General features: G+C 56.5%; 1 protein-coding gene across 7 annotated transcripts in view; it reads left to right on the forward strand.

The window, feature by feature from the left end:
• The first annotated feature begins 4345 nt into the window (after positions 1-4345).
• Positions 4346-23927, forward strand: part of CACNA2D2 (calcium voltage-gated channel auxiliary subunit alpha2delta 2) — a 138321-nt gene continuing 118739 nt past the window's right edge. For 6 of the 7 annotated variants that reach the window (XM_038566355.1, XM_038566356.1, XM_038566357.1 and 3 more), the window contains exon 1: positions 4346-4560. In XM_038566355.1, the coding sequence (XP_038422283.1) occupies positions 4346-4560 (215 nt within the window). The remainder of the gene's footprint in view (positions 4561-23927) is intronic. The other variant, XM_038566362.1, reaches the window with a different exon arrangement.

The raw sequence follows: 23927 nt of genomic DNA on the forward strand, positions 1-23927 counted from the left end.
ATGATGGAGGACTTTCCAGGGAGCTTCCACTATAGTACCAGGAGGCCTGGGTTCCCCCAGGAGCACTGTACTGGGTTCTTGATATCAGAGGCCATGATGGGGACACAAAGGTCTGGGTGACTGGCATCACTCTTGGTCATGGGGAGACAGATCTGGGATGACAACCTAGGTCTTCAAACTTGAAGCTCCACCCTTGATCTGCACTGACTGCCAGCCTCAGGCAAGTCTCCTCACCGATCTGGGCCTCAATTTCCCTCTCTGTCTAACAAGGAGGTCCTATAGGCTCTGACAGTCTGTAGCCTAGGACTTGTCCCTGACTTTGACCAGTGGTTATGGTTTACATTACCTGAAAGGGTTAAGCTCCGGCCCCTTCCATTTATTACAATAAGTGACACTAAAGGGATTGTGGGTCATTTACTGTGCAGAGAATCCTTGAAGGATTTTTAATGTCTTTGGAAGTGGGGTCCTGTCTGATTACACCTGGAGGTCATGCTGCATCTGCACCATGATCAGGCAGAAACATTTGTGGGACCATCACATCCCTGGATGTCCCTAAGGAGTTAGTGGGCGAGCCAAAGTAGCCACTGGCAGGTGTGAGCGCTGGCAGTCAGCCCATACATGGAGGTGTCCTGGCTGGGGGCCCTTAGGGACCACTGGCTCTAGCCCAAAGCGGGCAGAGAATCGGCACATCAGAGGGGGCTAAATGAGGCGAGGACAGCCTCCTCTTATAGAAGGATACTTGCCAGGACAGAGGCAGAGCTGGGTCAATGGGGCTCAGAATGGTGGGTCCTGGCTCAGGTCATGGTCAAGTCTGGGGAGTCTCCTTTCTTTCCTTCTCTGATATGCCCATCCCATCTTGCTTGTCTTACAAGGCCAAACTGGAATCTCTTCTTTTCTAGGAAGACTTCCCTCCCTGCCGGCAAGTAGGCCCTGCTCTTCCTGGGGATGCCTGAGTCTCTCTGTGGTTTCCTTTCATTAAGCCTTGGCTAGGTGCCAAGCCTTGCCCTTGAGGTTTTACATGCTTTGGGTCTTCAGAATGCCCCTTCCAGTTGGGTACCATGGCTCCCATTACATGGATAAAGAAACGGAAGCTCAGAGAGGCAAAGTGACTTACCCTATAATATCTGATGCCAAAACTTTCACTTCTCATGCCCAGACTAGACCACTCTTCCCAGGCATACCCCCAAGCTCCTGGAGATGCCACTCAAAAGTCCTTATGTCAATAATTCTTGCATTCTCCTAATGGCCAGGTTCTGTGTGGAGCCCTGAGGATGTGACAGGGACAAGGGAGGCTCAGGTCCCAGCTTAACAAGAGTCCAGTGTGCAAGCATTTTCCTGAATCTAAGATGGAGGCTGCAGGCTGTGTGTGTGTGTGTGTGTGTGTGTGTAGAAGTGGGGCCAGGAGAGTAGGGACTGGAATGGGAAGGGCTTCCTGGCATAAGCAGTATTATGGTTCCATAAATATCCTGGGTTCAAATCGAGGCAACCATAGGAGGAAAGCCTTAAGAAAACAGGGAGCTGTCTAGCCCACTGGCTAATGGAGTGGCAAAGGGTGATGAGAGGGAGGCTGGAGGTGAGGGAGTGCTGGAGGGGGGATCTTGCTGGCCCAGGTATCTGAGATGGACATTCCTGATGGGCTTCCTCCTCCCTTGTATGGCATAATCAAACCTAGGACTTGCTTGGCCCACTGGAGGGTTTCCATAAAGACTTCTTGGTTTCTTCTGGTCTGCTAAGATGACCTCCCCTCAGCCTGCATGCAGAACTGGCACCTGCCAGGTCCCCTGCCATGGTTGGCCCCCCTCTGCCACCCCCTGTGTTCCAACACAGGCGCTTCTGGCCAGGTGGGTAGCCCCAGGCCTTTGCTGCCAAACATATCAATGTACCTGCCATGGAAGTCCCCGCGTTTCTGGGAAGTCTTGATTTTTCCTCCCATGACTTTATACTGTGGCTGGAGCCAGCCGCCAGGAAACCGAGGATGTTGTGAGCCTCAGAAGTTGGAATGTGTAAACTCTTACTACCCGTGTACTCTTAATTACCTCCCCTCCTTATTTGTCTTCCTTTAACGGCCTGTCAACCAAAATCTCCCGCCTTTCCCTCTGTGCCAGCAGCCTCAATTAGGTGCACATCTGTGGTGGCTGGAACTGAAATGCCCTACTACCAAGGCCCACTCACCGTACCCAGTCTGGATATAGGTGCTTGATGGCTTGTGCACTCTTCAGCTACAGTACTGTCACTCTGGTGTCAAAGGGCAGAGACACTGTCCCTGACATTTCTTACCCTGACACTGCAGAGTCTGCCGTGGGAAGGTTCCCACCTAACCCCAGAGCACACCTAACCCCAGAGGGTAACACCCTTTGTGCAGGTTCCCTGGAGCCATGCACTACAGGCATTTTATCCAGCAAACAGATGGGGGAAGACACCATGGGCCCATCCTGCCCTGAGTATGGGAGAAACAGAGATGCTGGAGACAGGTATCAGCAGGAGGGGCTGGGAGGGGGTTGGTTAGCTCAGGGTTTGTTGCCTCTTCTGTGCAGAACTCCCCCACCCCCTACCCCCTTCTGTCTAGCCTGGAGGGTTAGCCCTATCCAGAGGTGGGGGTGGGGACATCTGGCACAATCAGGCATCTGCTTGTCCCCATATAGCTGGCCTAGCTTGGCCTCTCAGAGTCCACTAGGCCCCTCCTGCTCACCAGGCCCCAAGACTGTCAGGGGTTTGAGGTCCAGGGCATTGCCTTTCTCTGATAATGTTTTTGGGGCCTCAGAGTTCGTGGCCTGTTGGCAAACCTCACTTAGATCAGGGAGGGGGAAAACTTCAAAGCTGTCCACTTGTCAAGCCCTGGCTTATGAGGGTGGGGGCAGGTGTGGGACACCCCAGGCAGGACTGGGGAGCTAGTAAGGATTGTCCCAAGCCTTATTTCCAGCCCCTGACCTCTGCCTTCCTTAGTCTGGGGGCCATCATTCTTCCCTCCTCAACATTAAGTCTTCCTCAGGCTGACTTATGAGTGGGTGATGGAAGGCTCACACAGATACCATAAAGTGGGGACTCTTCCCCACATGGCTACTATTCCTCATTCTTCATGTTAAACTCCCAGAGTCTGTGGTCAGCTACTGCTAAAAGAATCTTGCCCCAAGCCAAGCTGGCAGGAAGCACTCTTCCATCCTGTCTAGAGGGAAGAGCAGAGTTCCAGGGGCAACTTCAGGGGAATCTCTCAGATTTGGGAATCTCTGCCAACCAAGAGTGTTTCAACTTACCAAGCAATACACTCCCATTCTCACTTCATGCTAGAAATCGGGTTAAGCACCCCACACAAGTATCCACAAAAGAGGAAACTGAGGCTCTGAGAGGCCCACAAGCTGCAGAGTCAGAAGCCACACCAGCCCCAGGCTTCTCCCTGCAGCAGGGAGGAGCCAGGGGCCTCAGGACAGAACTGATCGGATTGTGGTGCAGGGATGAGCTTCCTGGCCCTAAGGAGTCTAAATAGAGGCTCTGGAAGTCTCGCGGGGGGGTGGGGGGGGGCGGCTAGGGTCTGGTCTGCACACACTGCCTGCTTAGGCCCGTGAAGTAAATGAGTAGCTGTAGAGGGCTGCATCCTGCCATTCTCAAACCCCGCACAACTGTGCGATTAGACCCGGGAGACCGAAACCCTTCCTTTCTGTCAGGGAGTGAGGACCCCAGTCCCCTACGAGAGGACTCTTGCAGGTAGCCGGAGCCGCTGGGGGTGTGAGTTTAGCACCGATGCCCTTTTCTCTGGTCTGAAGTCTGCCATTCCACCATTAAACCTGCGACTCCAGGCCTCGAGCCTGTTGAAGGTCGAGCCCCCGTAAGGGTCACCCGCGCGCCTGCCGTGGGCCGCGGAGCCCGGAACTCCCACGGCGGGCGCGGCGGAGAGGGGCGGGGCTGGGGGCAGAGGCGCGCACCGGGAGGTCGGCCGGGGCCGGGGCAGGACGCGCGCGCACAGGCTCCGCTCGGCCGCGCGGGCCAGCAGGGCCGGCTCGGGGCTGCGCGGGGACGAGGGGCGCGCGGGCACGGGCGGGCGCGCGGCCGCGGCGGGGGCGCGCGGGGGCGGGCCGGCCGGGGAGGGAGGGGGGAGGGCGGCGCCGGCAGGTTGGCGGCGGCCGCTATTTGAGCGCGGGTCCCGGGCCGGGCGCTCAGAGCGCTTCGAGTCGGCGCGGCGGGGAGGTCGCGGCGCGCAGCCCGCAGAGGCGCTGCGGCCCGTGCAGCCCGGGAGGCCCGGCGCGAAGGAGGCGGAGGAGGCGGAGAGGCCGGATTGCCGCCCGCTGCCCGCGCCCCCCCACCCGGCCGCCGCCGCCCCCCCTCCCCGCGGCGCCGCATCTTGAATGGAAACATGGCGGTGCCGGCTTGGACCTGCGGCGCCTCTCGGCCCGGCCCGGCGCCGACTGCGCTCCCCTGGCCCGGCCGCGGCCCCCGGCCCGGCCCCGGCTCCCGGCGCCCGCCGTCCGGGCCCCCGCGCCCGCTGTTGCTGCTGCTGCCGCCGCTGCTGCTGCTGCCGCTGCTCGCCGCCCCCGGCGCGTCTGCCTACAGCTTCCCCCAGCAGCACACGTAAGTGGCCTCCTCGCCGGCCGCGGGACCCCGGCCGAGCCCCGCGCGCCCCTCCGCCCCCGGCCGCGCCAGTCCCTCCCCGCGCCGGGGCGGGGCGCTGGGTCCGGCCGCCCGCTGCGCCCGGGGGCGGCGGCCCCGAGACCCGAGGACGGGCAGCCGCGGTGGCAGCCGCGGTCCCGGCGCTTCTGGCTGCGTCGCGAAACTTCCCCGCGGTGCCCCTTCTAGCCCCCACCCCCACCCCAGACGGGGCAGAGCAAGATCTGCAAACCTCGGCATGGGGTGGGGGGCTTCCGAGTTTGCCCGCTGCTTGCCCTGCCGCTGTCCCGCTGAGAGGGGAGCCTGAGGTTGGGTGGGGGGGTGGCCGGCGACCCCTGCCCGGCAGAGTTGGAGCCGCGCGTCTGCCCCACGTTTCCTCCCCAGGGGGAACCCGGCGCTTTTGAGCCAGAGGCGGAGGACACCTCCACACCTGTCTTCGTTGGCCTTTTCCTTTGACGGGAAGGACTGGATGCAGAGGGTGCAAGCACCTTCTTGCTGTGGCCAGTGCCACAGAGGGGGTCAGTGTCCCTTGTGCTTGTCCCCTCGCTGCACCTGAGGGCAGGGTCCCCTGGAGAGCTGGGAGGTGAAGGTGCTGGAATGGGGGCAGAAAGTGAATGGCAGGGTGGACCCCTGCCTGCCTCTGCTGCTGCTGCCAACAAGGGAATAGCATCTCCTGGCCCTGCCAGCTTCTGCCGGTTTTCATGGTCCTTTTGAGCCTTCTCTCCCTCCCCAAGGGCCAGCAAACTTGGGCATCCTCCTCTGATGAGCTCAGCCAGATGTGTCTGGGGCTTGGAGTAGGCATTCAGTGCCCGTGGCCTCTAGGACAGCAGCTATTTCTGTGGGCACCATGCCCCAGACTTAGGTCAGTGCCCAGACACCTCTCACCCCTGTGGCTTTGGGCCGTGGTGACTGCCTTGCTGTCTGCTATCTGTCTCCAGGTCTGTGGAGCCACCTGTCCCTGGGATACTTCACCAGTAGCCAGGCCTGGGGTTTGGGAAATGAGTAGCTGGGCTGCTAGTGGCCAAGGGGAAGGTTCTGGCCTAAGGGAAGGGGAGAGGCTGACTCTGCGTCATTAGACCATTTCTGCCCAAGGGTAGGAGACCCTGGTTTTGCCTCAAAACCTGCCGACTCCAGCTGGTAGGTTCGCTCAGATGAGGGAAAAACAAACTCGGAAAGGCACTGCTGAGTGTCTCTTCATCTCGTCATTTCTTTCCTCATACAGCCTGGCTGTGCTCAGGCGGGTGATCAGTTGGCAAATTACAGGTGCCGCACGGACGTGTCCTCTGTCAACCGTCTGGATTTGTGTGTGTGTGTGTGTGTATGTGTTGTGGGGAGGGGGTGCTCAAGGAGAGGAGAATCATATGGAAGTTCAGGGCCTGTGGGTGCGTTATTGTCTTTTATTTGCTGTGATGAAAATGGACTTTAGCAACAATGTTTAAAAAAGAGCAAAAGCATTATTTTGTTGTTCTTTTTTCCTCAAAGCCAAGCCACAATATTTTTTCCCTAGCCATTTTATAGCTCCTTGAATGAAGGTTTAAATAGATGTCTCTTTTCACCTCTTCCCACCTGGCCCCCTCTCCTTGCAACCTGCAATGGACCAGATGGCTGCTGGGCCTGCGTGGGTCTCCATTGGAAGGACAGTGTGAGACCCTGACCAGAGTGGACACCTGTCACTCTGTCCCCAGCAAGAAGAGGATGAGGCGGGTGTGATGGCAGCGGCACATTTCCAGCTGGACGCTCTTCTCTTGTCCGTAGAGTTGGAGCTAATTTGAGGGTTTGGGACATGTCTCGCAAACCATAATTAGAGAACGAGAGTGGGGGTGGGACGGGGGCTTCGCGGCTCTGAGGGTCCAGGGGGAAGTGACTAATGTGACGACGACACACAGGGTTTACCGTGACAGCCAGCGCCCTTCAGCTGCCCTGGTCCCGCAGATGCGGATGCCCATTGATCCTCACAAGGAGGAAGGGGAGGGAATGGAGTGAGGGCCCCTGCATGGCTAGCTGGAGCAGGGGCTTTTGGGGCTTTTGTCGAACTCACATAAAAGGCTGAGGCGGCTGCCTGCCGTGGGGCTGCCTTGGGGGCAGATGACCTCCCTGAACTCTTCCTGGGTCAGCGGCCAGGCTAGGATGAGACTTTGATACAGGTGGCTTTCTGAGATGGGAAGTGGGAGCCTCATCGTCATGGCACTGGGGTGACGACCCCTGGGCGGAGAGGGCCCTAGGTGGGAAAGTCATCTCCTCGTCTGCGTCTGGCAGAGCTCTGCGAGCCACTGGTTTTAAGCCAGTGTCGGTTTGGGGTCCGGTGGCCATTATTTCTGTGCTTGCTGTGGCAGAGTGGCTCTGTGCCCATCAGGCGAGTGGACCGAGGCAGCAGTGAACCAAGGAGGGCAGAGGAGTTGCCGCTGGAGTGGTGACAGGGCTTGGGTTTTGGCAGCAGAGGGTGGGGGGAACTCCCTCACCCCGCCTGGACCTAAATCGGGGTTTCAAACGAGGAGGCCATGAGAGCAGGTACATGGATGTGTACCCGTGCACTCGTGTGTTTGGGGGTGAAGTTGGGGGAGAAGGAGTCAGAGCACATTCTTCCCTTTTACCCACCTCCCCATTCCCAATTCTGCGCACTCCCGCCGTGGCCCTGAATGGCGAATGGCCACCGCTGCCTGCCGAGGGCAACTGCTTTGCCTCTCTCCGCGTCTTTCTCCCATGTGTCTTCTGGTCCCCTCCCCTGCCGCCCTCTGGGGCCCCCGCAGCCCCACTCCTCCATTTCCTTGCCCATCCCTCTCAGTGCTCTGTGACCGCCTCTTTTGGGGGAACCTCTGAACCCAGTTCTCTGGCATCCCTGGCTTCCTCCGTCGCCTGCTCTGTGGGGCCCTGGCTGAGTGCTGTGGGAGCCCCAGGCTGAGCTGCCTGGCTGGTCACCCCCTCTTAGCCCCACTCTGTCGTGGTGACAGCACTGGCCAGCACTCCCTTCCTCTGGCAGGGTGAGTGGGGAGCTGAGAGCGGCCCGAGGGGTCTGAACCCACCTAGCAGATTAATGACAGCTGGAGTACGTGCTCTTTTTCCTGAGTGCCCACGACGGGGCATGCGTCAGTCTAGCTATGGTTAATGGTGGGTGACGTGTGCCTGTCTGGGCCTCGGAGCCCGCGCCTTCACCTCCCTGTGACTCTCCCTGTTAGAGGGAGGCAACATCACACATCTGGGTCCCCCATCTCCCCAACGACCTGCCGCAGCTTTTGCAGGAGGGAGGGGTGAGACTTCACAGCCTGCTGCCACCACCACTGGTGTGCAGAGCTGCCAAGGGCTCACATCCCTCTTGGTGTAGAGACCCCGGGCTGCTGTTCCTGCTGTGCCCTACCCCTGTTGGGCACCTCCTTCTGGTGAGCCATGTCAGACTAACCCCTGAGGAGGTGGGGGAGCCATTCTTTAAGATGAGTCTCCTCATAATCTGTGGGCGAATCTCACTCTAGATTCTCAGTCACCCTGGTGTCCCCAAGGAGAGACTGACTTACAAGTAGAGTGAATACTTCAATACTCAGTGCCTCCTTTTCTCTGCTGCCTGTATGCAGGTGGGCACCGTCAGCTTCTGGCACCTCAGATGTGTCTGGGGGACCCTGCCAGCTCCTGAGAGGAGGCAGTTTGGGGACATGCTGGGTGTCAGGTGTAGGCCCAGCAGGCTCAAGCGTTGGCCTCCAGAGCTGACCCTCTTGTTGGGATGACCTTGCTTCAGTTTCCCCAGCTGAGATAATAGAACCTGCTTAAGAGGCTGGTGGTGAGAATTCCTGTGAGGGGACATAGCCCTCTGAGGGGTGGGGAGGCTTCCACGGGTGGGCACCGGGGCACCTGTTGTAAACGTCAGCATCTCGCCCTAATGCTGCAGCCAGACAGGCCTCTGCCCACCAGCCTTTTCACATTGTTCCAAGGGCTGAGCACCTCCTATCCTGCTTTGCTGGTGATTCCCCTCATCACTGCATGCTTTGTTGAGGGGTTTAAATACCTCTTTCAAGGTCTCATACCCACACCTTCTAAAGGCTTCTGGGTTGTACCCACCTACATAGGTCTCATACCCACACCTTCTAAAGGCTCAGACTATACCCCTACATAGGGTATCAGCTCCTGGAGGACAGACTCTGGGCCACCTCCCTCCTTCCCTCCCTGAGCCCAGCTTGACTGTGGTGGGGAGCATCACCAGGCTAATAGTGGGCCTCCTCTCAGTAAGCTCAGGCCAGGCCCTTAGATACATTACTCCCTTGGCCTTAAAACCTGGGCTCATGCCCATTCCACAGATGAGGACACTGAAACTCAGAAAGATGAAGGCCCTGCCCAAAGCCCCACAATTTCTGAAAGCAGCCCTGGGAGAGGACTGATCTGTCTAGATGCTTAGCTGCCCTGCCAGGGGCCTGGGCACATCTGAGCAGTAGGCCCAGGAAGTTGGGGGTGGGGACCCAAAACCTGGGTCTTTGGATGAAAATGAAGAGGCCTAAGACCTGTGAGGCAGTGTGCCTAGGCCTTCCAGCTGTAACCTTTCTTGCACTGTCGCTTTGCTCTTCCAGGTCTCAGAAGAGCCGGGGGGGGGGGGGGGGGGGGGGGGGGGGCTTCTTCCTTGCCCCAAGGCTGCCCTGCCGGCCCACTTCCACCCTCTTCCACACATACACACGTGATGATGGGGCCCCCAACTCAGGTGTTCTTTTCCAAGGCTTTGAGTCATCAGCCAGACCTGCCTGGTATGGGGGGTTGGGCAGGAGGGGCTCCCAGTGCAAGATGCCAAAATGCCATCTCCCCCTCCAGATTCCAGTATGATTCTGGAGAGAAAGGGCATGGGGGTGGTTAATGGAAACCTGAGGCTGGATCCTCTAGTCCGTTGGGAGTTTTGTCAGCCCCGTGGGGACTTCAGAGGACTCAGGCTTTATAGACCTTAGCGGTTTTCATGCTCCAAGGACTGGTGTGGCCTGGGGGACTATGAAACTCTTCGAGGGCCAGCTGGAGGTTTTGGGAGTCAAATTAGGCAGGCCTGTGGGATGAGCCTATCTGGCAGGTAGTGGTGTGTGTGGGTGGGGGCTGGTCTCTTTCTCCTTCCCCTTCCAGTACCCCTGCCCTGCTGCTGTCCTTGCAGTCTTCTAGATTGACATCTGCCTCAGGAACTGGTGACCTGTGTCTTTAAGTGAGTGGGCTTAGGGCCTCAGGTGGGGGCAGGATACATCAAGGTCTGGGGTACTGTGAAGGCAAGGGTGGGGGGCTTTCCCACTGCTGGCTACAATTCCTTCAGCCAACTGGCGAGCTTCTGTTCATGTCAGGTTGGTTTTTTTTTTTCCTCTGGTGCCTACTGTCTAAACAAGAAGCTACAGAATCAATATTCGTATTCCCAGAGGGAGGTGTATGTGTGGTTTTTGCTTTTTTTTCTTTTCCCTTCTTCTCTTGTTCTGTGTAACCTAAAGAGCCTTCCGAGTTGCCTGTGGCTAAGGTCGGTGGGGGAGTTGGCAGTGCAGGTGACCACCAATGGATTGGGATGCCCCTGGGGGGGGGGGGCACAGGGATCTCGTAATGCTACCCAAAAGGAGTCAAGGATGCTGTCATTCAGGCCCACACGGTCTGAGCCCTACTTTATGTAGGCACAACCCCGAGGCTTGACTCTGTCTGGTCCTGCCCTTCCACTATGGGACTTAGGTCATAGGTTTGGTGTCCCTGGGCCTGATCCTGCTTGTGGGCCACCTAGTCCCTTTCCCATCTGAGCTGGGCCCCCTCCTTCTGGGCCTGGGCTGGTCCGCCTGGCTTCTGGCCGCTGTGTGTGCTAGTGCCTGAGCCTGTGGGGAATGGAACCTCATGGAGTAGGAGACCCTGTCTAGCTGGGATTAGGTGAGGGAAAGCTTCACATGGGGGGCCTGGGGGCCCTTGCCTCGGGTTAGCCTGGTTCTGGGAGGGACCTCTGTCAAAGGCATTTCCAGCCCAATCCTGTCAGCTCGGTGGCTTGCATGCCAGTGACCTTGGACAAGGCCCCTCTCCTCCACCTGGGCCTCAGTTTCTTTTCCAGGGCTCAACTGACTGACATCCCCATGTCCTAGGAAGATAGGCTCAGGGTCTTCCTTTCCTCTTCACGCTGTGTTCTCGCTGCAGAGTGAGGCCTGACCCCCCAGCCCCGCCAGACCCTCCCTCTGCCAGCGGGAGGGGCACGCACCTCACATACTGGCCTCTGGCCACACCTTGGGTATCTCGAAGCTGCTTCTCAGACTGACCCACTTTGAGCTCTAATCAACCTAATTGTTTAGCAGAGAGGGAGGGGCATGGGAAATCTTCCCTGCTGGTCATTAACCAGCTCTCCCCACCTTGGAAATGGCTCTGTTAAACGAAGAGGAAAGGAGTGGTGAGAAGAGGGGGGAGTTGTCCCCTCTGCCTTCCTTCACTGCCCTGCGTAGCTGGTGGGTTCCTGGCTCCCACCTCGATGCCTTCCTTGCCTGCCAGCCAAATCTCTCTGAATGAGCGCCCTGCTTGGTGCACCCTCAGGCTGTCACACCTCTCACCAGCTGTGCGACCTTGGGGACTTCCTCGGCCTTTCTGGGTCTTGGGGCCTCATCTGTAAAATAGGGTTTCCTTGAGCGTGCTGCCTCACAGGGCTGGGGTATGAAAGGTCCCAGGGGACGGGCCTGGCCCCGGGGAGTACATGATAAGGTTGTGTGGATCCTGACTTGATCTGCTACGGTTCTCAGCCCAGCCAGGCCCACCCTCTCAAGTGCCAGAAACCTCTCCTGTCACCCACAGCACCCCTGGCACCTCCAGGCCCTATAAGCACCTGACACGCAGCTGTAGTTTCTGTGTCTTTCCTCCTGTGCTTGGCCCTTGCCTTGGGCTGTGTGTGGATGTATCTAAGAGTATGCTCTTGTGTGTGTTTGTGCACATGTGTTGGGTATGCTCACGTGAACACATACTTGTGTGAATTCCACTTGTACACGAAGATGTGCTTGTGTGGGTGTGTGTGCATGTGCATATGTGTCCCTGTGTGCGTGTGCTGGCATATTGTTTGCACATGTGCAGGTATGTGTGCATGTATGTGCTCATGTGTATACATAGGTGCAGGTGTGCATGAACAGGAGCACAAACATGGGTGTGTGTTGTGCATGTGTGCATATGCAGACGCGTGGTTCATCTCTCTGTACCCAGGACGTGCTCTCAGTGCCCCCTCCCGCACCCGCCTTTGAAGTTAATGCCACAGCTGGCTGGGCAAATGCTGGCAGCAGGAACTAAAGCAGCCTGGTTGTTAGGGCCAGTGTTTTGCAAACTTTTATGTCAGGAACAGCCCGAGTTAAGGCTGATCTGGAAAGTTTGATCATCTACCAACTGGCTCGATGACAGTCTGTGAAGGAAACACACAGGCTGCATCCTTGGAATTCAAATTTTTGCAAATTGAGTGGTATTTAGATGCACTGGAGGACTTGGGACTCAGAGGAGCTTGGTGAGTCCTCTATGAAGTGAAGCATCTTTGCAGACAGACCTTCCCTTGTGGGGAATGTGAAGGGTAGGCAGGGAGGTTGGGTAGTGAGAGTGGGAACCCTTGCTGTGTGACCTTGGGCTGGCATTTTCCCCCTCTTGGAGTGGGTGCTTCTCATTTGCACGGCAAAGGGAGGGAGACTGGCATCCTTGGAACATCTGCTGTAGGTCTAGGGTTCTCACCCCTAGGAAGATATTTGTGCAGTCGGTTGCTGGCATGATTTGGGGTACAGAAGCTCAATGATCCCCATATGTTTCTCTAGTTAGGGCACCTCCCATGAAGTCTCTTCCTTCCAAGGATGAGTTTTTGTCTACTGGGTGCTGGCCCTTGGGGCTGTTGTGTGCCCAGCTGAGCTCTGGCCCTGATATGATGGGTTCTGATGTGGGTTCTGATGGCTGAGCGGATCATAAGTTTTGCTTTCCTGGCATTCTCAGGGTCTGTGTGTTGTCAGTACTGGGGTATCCCAATGTCCTCGGCATTTTGGGAGGGGGCTTCTGCAAAAAGCAGAAGTGACTGAGAAGGCCTCTGGAGCCTGCAGGACCAGTGGGGGTTCCGGTTGGGGGGCAGGGTGCCTGGGCGGGACTGTCTCCTTGGGTAGTATGGACTTTGCATGGTTCCTTGTCTTGGGAAGGACATATCCCAACCACAGAAGCCTCTGGGGACCCAGGCACCTCCATTTTAAGACAAGGAAGCTGATGTCTGAGATGGCAGAGAGGAACCTTCAAGCCCTACGTGTCTTCGCTTGCACAAACCCTGTGGATAGGGCTCAGTCCCCAGTGCTCAATACAGGCTGCTCAGAGAATGATCCCAGCTTAGCTGTCCTTGCACTATCACATACAACTGGTTCTCTTGATAAAAAACATCCCTGGGGTGTCTGAGTGGCTCAGTCAGTGTAGCATCCTACTTTTGATTTCGGCTCAGGTCATGATCTCAGGGTCATGAGATCAAGCATCAAGCTGGGCATGGAGCCTTCCTAAGATTCTCTCTCTCCCTCTCCCTCTGTCCCTCCACTTCTCTCTCTCCCTCTCTAAAAAACAAACAAAAACAATCATCATCATCATCCCTGACATGGGATGCAGGAGCAATTTGAAGCCTCCTCTGGCAAATCCTATAGAGCAAGGTGCCTGTGTGGTGTGAGGCTCCAACTCCTGGTCTTCCTCTGGGACAGACGTTGGTGCCTCCCTGCCATTTTAGAGTCAGCAAGGCTTTCAGGGTACCCTCGGAAAGGACAGCTTTGTCGCTAGGCAGGCAGGAATGGCCTGGTGTGTTCCTGAGATGGGTAGAGGCCCCTGCTCTGCTTCGAGTTCCCAGCCTGACGTGGCATTTTAGCCTTGATAACTTCCCTCTGCAGCCCCGTGTTCTTTGCCTGCCGGCGCCGCCTAAAATGCTGTATTTGAAGCCTTAAAGGTCAGGCCTGGTGCTGCTACCAGTTCCAACAAACAAACAACAAAACAACCCACCTCAGCCCTGCCCCCAGCTTCATTTATTAGAAAAGAGAAATGAGCTGGTGAAACAGGCTTCTGTGCTGATGGCTGTCACAGATGGACGTTTCTCTTTTCTCCTTGTGAGCTGAGGCTGGGATGGGTGGGGGGAAAACCTGGAAGACTTCCCTTCTTTTCCTGGACCCCCTGGCATGCTGCAGTGTCTCCTGCTGAGGGGTAGTGATGACCTTGTACCCCAGAAGCCTACTGTGGGCAGAGCCCCATTTCCCAGGCCAGCATTGAGGCTGCTTGGGCTGGCTCTATTCTCTGGCCACTAGCCCTGTGACGCTCCAGGCTCCAGCCAGGCCCAGCCACTTGCAGATCCTAGTAGGAGCTCTGGCCTTTGTACCTCCTGGCCCTTGCTCATCATATCCTTCTGTCAGGCTGGTCTGTTCAACCCAAGTACTGAGGCAAAGAGCCCTTCTCACCCATGCCTGCCTCTGGCTTCCCAGCCCTTTGTGGGCCTTTCTGACAACCCTATGCCCCAGTGTATAGGGCCCTTCCAGGAGTAGGCACTGGGCTGACTACTACCCCTCCAAAATGTGAGTCTGAAGAATACATTTGGCTACTACTACGAAAAGGAGTTTTTGCATACACCATGGCGACTACAGCATGATGATTTTTTTCATTGTGGTTAGTCCTTTTATCCTCTGATAGGGAGGTCAGAGCTGTCATTAAGGACTGAGTCCACCCCTGCACTCTGCCTGACTGGCCTCACTTTTAGTGGGTCTATTCTTGGCCAACTCCCCTCGTGACAACATGATGGCTGCCATAGCTCCAGGCATCACAGGTACTAGACAATAGGAGTGAAGGAGATACTGGATTCCTCTTAAGAAGCCAGGAAACCTGGCTCAGAAGCCCCTAGCCAACTTCGCCTCACAACTCATTGGTTAGCACTTGGGTCACATGTCCACTCTAAACCAATCACTGGCAAGGGAGAAAGTGTACTGTGATTGGCTCTGGCTAATCAGGATTTACCCTTGAGCAAAGGATGGGGTCACCTTGGGGCTGGAGGCAGGAGAGATGCTTACAGACTTGGGTTTTGTTAGCAAGAAGCGGGGAGCAATGGAGAATAGGAAGCGATTTCTGCTCCAAGATCAGACCAGAGGCCTAAACATGGGATGGGGGTGAGGAAGAAGGTGGGAGGGAAGGAAGGGAAGGGGCATGTCCATGCTCAAGGAAACATTGTTAGGAAAGTGGTTATTTTAACCACATCACCAATCACTATGAGCTGGGCCCTGAGTAATGTGTTTCATGTATCCTATCCAGTGAGATCAATCCATTTTTATTCCCATTTCATGAACAAGAAAAATTGAGGTTCAGCAGGGCTGAGTGATGCTGAAATCACACAGATAGTAGTGGAGGTGGGATTCCTACTCCAGTACTCAGGTCTGAGCACCCAGCCACAGCCTCACATGGCCCTCCTGCAGCCCACCTCCTCCTTCAGGCTTTCTCCCATTAGCCAGCTGGGAGCTGACAGTACTGTGATCACCCATGTGGACAAGTAGCAGGGGAGCAGGACAGCCTAGATTCACTCCCCCCTTGCCCCCACCACTCTACCTACCCTTCACCCTCCATCTTCCCACCTGCTCCATCCCCCAACTCCCACCCATCCCTGGTGGTGCCTAGATTTACCCATGGGAGACTCAGAAGCAGCAAGGTCAAGTATTTAAGCCAGACCCTGGCTGCTGAAGTGCCCAGAAACCTCAGGAGATTGTGCTGTAGGGACTGGGCCTCCCCTTGCCCTTCCTCCCTCTGTCGGTGTCCTCCTACCCCACCCTATCCTTGGTCTGTGTCCAGCTCACTGTGGGAGTCTGGGCAAGCCACTGCCCTCCTCTGAGCCTCAGGGTCCTCATTATTCCTGGGACCCCCCCCCAGATTGATGGATCTTTCTTCAGCTGAGGATGATGCTCTCCTGATACTCCATCTGTGTGGCTCTTCTCTCTGTCCTCCCCTGTAAGCTGGTGCTGTGGAGACCATAGCCAAGGGGGCTGCTTTTTTTTTTTTTTAAGAGTTTATTTATTTATTCAGGAGAGACACACACAGAGAGAGAGAGGGGCAGAGACACAGGCAGAGGGAGAAGCAGGCTCCCTGGAGGGAGCCCGACGAGGGACTCAATGCCAGGACTCGATCCTGGGTCTCCAGGATCACACCCTGGGCTGAAGGCAGCGCTAAACTGCTGAGCCACCTGGGCTGCCCGAGGGGGGCTGCTTCTCATGGGCCTAGGAGTGGGATAGCAGGATAGCAGCCATCACTTTCCATGGGGGTGTAACAAACAGCTACTGTGAGCCAAACGTGGAGTAAGCCAGGGAGTGGTCAAATGGGCTGCAAAGGGCCTGCCTGTGGTCCAACTGACCTCTGCCTGTCCCTTAGTGATTGACTGGGAGTCACTGTTCCCCAGAGCCTCCCCTGACTTCCCCTTGTGGGTCAGAGGCTCCCTAGGCTGCCTGAAGGTTCCCCTATTCTTGTCTTGCTGTAGACCTTGCTGCCTACCCTTCGAGGCTGTGTGCCTGGGATAGGCAGGGGCAGGGCCACTCCTCAGTAAGTGAACTCAGTAAATGTTCACCAAACAGAGTCTACACAGGTGTCTACAGACCAAGCTAGTTGTGTCTTTGGAAGCTGGAGTAACTAAGGTCTAGGACAGGGCCTCCATATGGGCCTGGCTTTGCTGGTGCCAAAAGACAAAGGCCATTCCACACACCCTCCTGTGGCTCTCTCACAAGGAATTGTCCCAGCTCAGGGGCTGACTCTAAGGTCTGCCCTTAGGGGAGAGGGGGAGGTGGGGTCCAGGAACCCATGAGACTATGTTATTTAATTGGGTGGGGGCAGGGCCTAGGTACCAGTATCTTCCAGAGCCACCCAGGTGAGCCAAGGTAGAGAAGCATGGCCATAGGGAATAGGAAAGTAAACACAGGACCCTCCCCTCTGCCACCCCACCCCACCCCACCTCCACAGCAAGGGAGATGGAGGCTTCCAGGCAGAAGGGGTAGGGGTTGGCATACTGGTTCTGGGGAGTCTCCTGGTTGTGGTGCCTCTGGAAGCTGTCTGTTCCCAGGTTCCTCTGCATGTGGCCAGTGGCCAGAGTCTGTGGCCTGTCTCAGGGAGATCACCAGGCTTCCTCAGCTGAGTGCCCCCACTCCCTCCTGACATGCTCTTGCCTCATGCACCCTGCTGACCACTCCATAGCCTGCCCGTGTTTCAGAGCCCCCCTCCTGACCACCCCTTCCCGCCTGAGTCCACTTAGCTGTGTGCTGGGCCTGCTTTCTGGGAGCTCAGTCTGTGGGGGAGACCGTCAGTGAAGACGAAATGGAAGCAAGGCTGAATAAATAATAACTATGCGTGACTGGTGCTCCAAGCAGCATCCAAGGGGTGAAGAGACATTGCCTCCAGTAGTGGTGGGGGAGGTGGGGCAGGGCTCATTTTCCAGATGGAGTTCAGGCGTCCTCAGGGTCTCTGCCATTCCCATGATCCTGAGCCTCCCCCAGACAGGGCTGTGGAGGCTGGGGAGAGCACTCACACCCACTTCCCTCTGAGAGAAAGCATGTCCCCACCCCCACCCCCGCAAGGACAGGGGCAGGGGTGTGGTAGGGGAGGGGTTTGCCCGTACAGATCCAGCCCAGTTTCTGAAGCTCCAGGCAGGCTCCATCCGTGTCCTGCTGTGCACCTAGCACCCAGGACACCTTGGGCTGTGCACTGCTTGCGACTGGGGCCCTGCGGCACTGAGTTCCGTGGCACAGAGCAGCTGGAGAAGGGTGGCAGGGAACAATCCCAAAGGCCGTTAAGTGGGGGTGATTTACATGGTTTCTGAGCCAGCGCCTGAGGAAATAAATTCACAGGTGATTTCCAGATTGGTGGCGTATGGAGGCCGTTACTCTAACATGCAGAAGGGTGGGGACTCCCTGAGGCTTCCAGAGGGACCCAGAGCCATGGACTCTACTGGCTTTGTTGCACCTGCCTGCTGCTTGCTAGAAAACCTGGTCAAGGAGGTGGGAATTGAGAAGGAGAGAAGCTATGGGTCCTAAAAAGAGTCCCAAATATGATTTTGTTTGAGTCATTTTTGTGCCTCAGTTTCCTAATCTTTAAAATGGGATCATATTTCTTGGATTTTTCTAGTTGTGAGTATAGAGCATCCAGTCTTTTAGCCAATGCTTTCTGAGCACCTGCTATGTGCCTGGCCCTGTACTCAGGAGGTAGTGTTTTTGTGACAGTTTTTGTGACAGTCAAAAACATCAGGGAATTTGTGAGTGCTTTGCACTTGCGGGCACCTCTGGCTGGAGTGGCAGCAGGAGGGTCTTACTGCTGGAGCCCCATCTAGCCTGTGCAGATAATAATACTGTTCCCAATCCCTAATGTACATTAAGCTGAGATTCAGTGCTCTTTGCTGGCCCCAGCCAGGGGGCTCGGGGAAGGGGGGTGACTGGGGGAGGTGTCAAGGTCACAAGTTACAAAGTATGGGGCAGTGTTGGGATGCCCAGGGCAGGAGGCTCTGCACCAGGGCCTGGTTGTTAGTCTGGAATGAATGAGTAAATGGAGACTGAGCACTCCCCTGCCAGTCTGTTCCCCATTCTCCCCTGCCCAGAGGGCCAACCTTCCCTGGGTACTTCCAGACCCATGCAGCCCGGGGCCCTACTTCTCCCAGATGGAGAGATCCCAGAGGGTAGGGGCCAAGTGTTAAGCACCTCTCCCATCAGGACAAGTAGTAGGAAATCTTGTGTTAAGCCCAATTTACAAAGTTGCTGGGCAGCCACTCTGAACCCTGTTTTTCTCATCTGAGAAATGGGGAGAGGCAGACTGGCTTGGGTGAATGTGAACTGGGCTGGTAAACATAGGGCAGATACCCTTGCAAGTCAGTGAGAGGGGGACACAAGGGCCTTGCTCTCCTTATCTCCCCACTGTCAGGAGCCCACCACCCTCCACCCTTCGGTACATGGAAGTGCTCCCCATGTACTTGAGGTGGGAATTCTGCCAGGCTCTGTGTGGGAGAGCAGCCTGCTTTGGTGCTCACGCTTGTTCTGTGTGTTCACAGGACGTCGCTGTGGGCAGAGCTGTTGGGCTTTGCACGTGCTGCACCTGTCAGGACTGCACACCAGCTCTGCAGTGCTACCTTCACCTGGCCAGACCCCTGGGTTGGGTCAGGCCCTTTGGCACGCATCCCACCCCTCAAGGCTCGCTGGACTCCTCTTCTCTCCACTCATCGGGTCTGAATCCGATCAGACGTCCATCCTTTCTGCTTGAATGCCAAGCTCCTGAGGGCAGGCCCAGATCTGCCCTGACCACCACTGTATCCCTTTCCGGGACCCAGCCTGCAGCCTGGCGCAGGAACCATCTGAATGAATGAATGGAGAGGGAGGGAGCAAGCTAGTGGGGAATTTGCAGAAGGTTGGAAACACCTGCAGAGTATGTTGTCGGTGATAAGCCCTGCCGGGTTTGTCTCTCCTCCGGCCAGCCCCCATGACAACTCAGGCTTACCAGGCAGAGTGGCTCATATTGGCCTGGGCACCTCCCTGGGGCTCCTCAGAAGGAGGTGCTGCTGCTGAGGTGGCCTCTGAACCCCCCTCCTTGCTGTAGCCACGGATCCTGCACAGCACAGCCCTCAGAGAGGATTTGCATTGCTAAAGGATTCACCACAGAGCACCTGTGAGGAACCAGCCCAAAGCATGTCAAGGCGGGTTGAGTACTCACATTCGATTTACATGCAGCTTCGAGCCTCTGAGAAGCCAGGGACTAGCAAGAAGCAAATCCCAGAGGAAGTGGGCATCCTCCCCACCCCCAGCCCTGACTTAGTCCAAGCTCCCTGGGGTGGGACAGCATGACTAGGATAGGACAGCTCTGGGGAGAGGGTAAGAACTTCCCAGTTACACCCAGCTTTGGCTTGCTTGAGGAGGCAGAAGGTGGGCCCCTTATCAAAACTGGGAAAGGTCATAAAAGAGGGGTGGCCCTTGTCTGCACCTTATTTCCTACTTTAAATCTTGGCCATTGACATCCATCCTGGGATTAGGGAGGCCCTGGAAGATAGGGAGCCATACTGTGCTGAGTTCAAATTCTGGTTCAGCACGGACCAGCTATGTGGCTTTGGGTGTGTTGCTTCATCCCCTGAGCTTCAGTCTTCATCCATGAAATGGGCCTGGTTTGGTGTGCACCTAGCCAAGGGTGCTATGTGACATCAGTGGGAATCGCACACAGAGCACCCAGCATACCATAAGTGCTCCATATCGTTGGTCCGTTTCTTGGTGCTCTGCTAGCTGTTGAAGTTGGAGGCCCTTTCCCAGCCTGCCCTGCAGCCTCTGCCCCACTGCTAAGGTAGGTGAACAAGGCAGGTGCCAGTCTGGGTATCAGAGGATGTTTGGATAAATCTGTCCCTAGGCATTTCCAGAAGACTCTTCTTTGCCAGCCTGCAAGCTAAGTTCTGCAGGGAGCTTGGTGATGGGATCAGGCTACAGTCCCAACTTAAGGCAAGGGTTAGTAAAGTGGGATAAGAACTATGGGTTTGAGAGGGCATGGGGGAAATCTGGGAAGACTTCCTGGTGGAGGTGACTTGGTAGAGGTGAGTCAAGGCCAGAGAACAAAACTGGCCTGATAGGTTGAATTCTGGTCTTTGCTCTACCTCTTCTCTGTACCTGGGTGTCCTCCAGGGACCTGCCAGCTTCCACAGACGGATCTTTGCCCTGAGAAGGAACTAAGGACCCCCAAGTAAGGGGTTTCTGTTCTTCTCAAGGCAGGAGGCCATGTCGAGGATGAACATAGAGGACAGCTATTTGTGGCTCAGCGAGGATTTGACTCATGCTAGGGGGTGGGGAGGATGTGCAGGAGGGGAGATGGGGACGTGTGAATCACAGAATCTGACTGAAGTAGTTGGTGACACACGGATAGAACCTATATTGCCATCTCCAGTCAGCCTTCAGCTATTGGTGTGGGGCAGGGAGAGGTGGCTGGAGCTCCTAGGTTCCTCCCTGACTCACCCGGTGGCCTCTAGAGGGGCTTCATCCATACTGTGTACCTCCTGAGAGCAGGCATGGCTCCCCTATCACAGCACAGGGCTGAGCACATGGGGTCTGCATCAATATATCTGCCTCTTAAGAGTCAGCTTTGCTAAATCTCAGTTTACCCATTTGCTAAATGGGCCTGGTTAGGGGTTACCTTCCCATTGTGCCTGACTCCCTGGGGAATATACTGGGGTGAGAAGCAGGTGCTACAGACCCAAAAACAGCCTTGATCTGTGCCAGTAACTAGGGCAGGTGGCTCCTGGCCTGGGGAGCAGACGGTGGATCCTGGGCAGACTGGCTGGCAGGTACCCTGTGTCCTTGGCCTGGACCCTTTGCTTTGCTCGGGGGAGGCCTCAGCTGCTTCATGAACTCCTCTTGCTCATTGCTACATCCCAGCTCTAGACTGCTAGGAAATTTGCAAACAGTGACACCTAGGTGTTGGTACCCTGAGACCCATGATCCTCACCCAACAGGGGAGCCCAGGCGGATGATCCTGGTGCCACTGCAGTTTGAAAACCACAACCCCATCTGTCCACAGATGGGAAACTGAGGCACAGAGACAGGAGTGGGTGAGCCTGCACAAAGCCCAGGGACTCAGGCCCCAAGAACCAGAATCCAAGTATGCCGGAGAAGGCAGCATGGGGCAAGGGTGGGTGGAGGTGCTGGGCTGCCCCAGGTGGGACAGGGAGGCAGACATTCGCAGAAGACAGCCCAGCTCTGGGCTACTCCTTCTCTGTACTTTCTTCTTGCTTCCTGGAAAAATTGGCTGCTCCAGCACCCAGTCCTTCTGGGAGAGCCATGAATTATGCACAGAAGCCACAGGCCTAGGCAGGCCCATCATAAATGAGCTTTAATAATTCATACGGAGAGGAGCCAGGGATAGGGAGGGCCTCCTGGGCCAGCCCTGGGGCAGCTGCAGCACTGCCAGCCCCTCTGCAGTCTTCTGCTGCCCAACCCACCTGCCTGCTCCTATGCCGGCCACGCGCAAGCTAGGGCAGGGTGGTGGGGAGGCCACTCCGACTCTGGGGAGGTGCAGCCACTCAGCACATGGCCCGTTCTTCCAGGCCAGAGAGCAGGAGGCTCCTCTCTTGGCTCTCATAGACCAGGTTGGACGCGGACAGTAGACAAAAAGAGAGGAGGTCTACTAGAATGCTAGCTAAAAGAGTAACCCCACGGCGCATGGGGAGATCAGTTGCTGCGTGGGAGGCCTACTTAAAGTGGGGTGGGGGAGTGGATTACCAAGCCAGTGATGTGTGTGCAGAGACCTGGAAGTGGTGAGAGAGGGCCCTTCTAGACTTCTGAGGAAAGGCCAATCCAGGCGGAGGGAACAGCATGTGCGAAGACCTGTGCATAGAGTACAGGAGTGTATTTAAGCCCCAGTGAGGAGGCCAGTGTGGCCTGAGGAGTAAGGGCAAGAATGCCATTGGGAGCAGAGCCGCTGGATGGACTTTACCTTTCCTGTGGTGGCCTGGAGCTGCAGCATGGTGTTGACAGAGGAAGGACACCATTCCAACAGGACACTCTGGCTGCATGTGGATGTGAACAGACTAGGGGCAGTGGGGGTGAGGGCAGAAGCTGGTGACGGCACGTGTGCTGGGGGAAGATGGTAGTGGCCCAGGGCAGGCTGTGGGCCAGAGAGGTGGCAGGCAGTAGGCAGATTTGGATACTTAGTGCAGGTGGAGCCGACAGGACTTGCTGATAGAGAGAAAGCAGGTTCCGGGTCACCCTGAGGCCTTGGGCTAAGCAGTGGGACCTGCTGTCAGCTGAGCCAGAGGCGGTGGCCAGTGAGGGAGAGAAGGGAGAATGTGGATCCAGAGGGAAGTCAGGGTCTCAGTTTTGGATCCATTCAGTTCTAGAGACCTATTGGACATCCCAATGGCCCTGGCACCCAGCAACCGGGCATTTGAGACCAGGACCCAGAGGAGAGGTATGTGTCATCCTGATGGGCATTCATTAGCTGTGTGACCTTGACCTCATCACTCAATTGCTCTGTGCCTCAGTGTTCTCCTCTGAAGAGTAGGGATGAGGGTTTGACAGCCATGAAGATGAATTGAGGCAGTGCAGTGTGAGCCCTAGTCTCAGTCACCGCTGCAACACCCAACTCACAGGGGAAGGAAGACCCCAATTACAGCCCTTGGGAAATGAATCCCTACATGGCCTGTGGAGGGTTCAGGCCACCCCTCTTTGGGCAAAGAGAGAGAAACAGAGATCTGGAGAGGCCAAGCACAGTGCTATGGCTGGTACACAATGGCTGAGGGAAAGACGGCTCTAGGGCCCCTCCCCACCCTCCAACCTGAGCTCTGGCCTGGAGCCCCACTCCTCCCCTGCCCCTTGGCGACTTCTCCAGCCACTCTGATAGTACTGCAAGGGCTGCTTCCATGGAAGCTGGAGCAGTCCCCCTTAGGGCCTCCTCCCCACTGCTGGAAACCTCAGACCAGGCATGATGAGGGGCGTCCTGCTGGGGGGCTGCTCAGGAACCCTGTGGCTGTGGGTGATGACAACCACCTCACTTTCTAAATGAGAGCACGTTACCAAGGTCACACAGCTAACCATGACAGAAACAGAAGTCAAATTCAAGTGACCCTCCATACTACTGGGGAGCCCCGCCCCCACATCCCTGGCTGAGGCCTGCCGCATCTGTGGGTCCTTCCTGACTGCTGGGGCCCCTGTGGACCCTAATCCTGCATTCTGTGGAATGAGGCTGAGGTCTGTGACCATTTGCTGTGTGAGTCCATCCCTCTCTGGGCCAGGTGGGCTGCCTGGTTCTCCCAGCCCTGGGCCATGCTGCTCCCGGCTCTGGGTCTTCTCCTGTCCTCCCCTCATCAGGCTGTTAGGAGTAAATACTGGGCTGGACCCAGCGCCCTAATTAAAGCTGGATGATTCTTCACTGTTAGTCTGAGGGGGGAGGCACAGTCTCTCTGCCACCGCTGCCTCCTAGCCGAGAGCCAACTAGAAGGAAAAGCGTCTTCCCGGGGAAAGATAGGGAAGGGACAGCCCGTAATTAATAACCTCATTAAGGAGCAGTATTTGGGCAGGGTCCCAAGACACACATAGTCGAGGCCAATGGATTTGGACTAATTCGAGCTTCGGCAGCATCAGCTCCTCCCCAGCTCCCCAGGGTCCCTGAGGATCTCTTGTGATAAGTGGACTGCCTTTGTCTCTGTGTATGTGGAATGGGGGCTTGGGAGCTAGGGAGGGATGACTTGGGGGAAGGTTTGGGTACCATGTTGCTCACACTATAGGGCTTTCCTTAGCTGAATCCCAAATCAGTTGAGGATGGGCCGGTTTCGGTTCCTTTGAGTCCTGTGCCTCAGTTTACATGCTGAAGGGGTGGGCAGCTAGCTGGGGAGCCTCATTCCACCCTGAATCAGCTGAGCCAGCATGCTCCCCACA

Source organism: Canis lupus, chromosome 20 (assembly GCF_011100685.1).
Source record: "Canis lupus familiaris isolate Mischka breed German Shepherd chromosome 20, alternate assembly UU_Cfam_GSD_1.0, whole genome shotgun sequence".
Classification (NCBI taxonomy): Eukaryota; Metazoa; Chordata; class Mammalia; order Carnivora; family Canidae; genus Canis; species Canis lupus.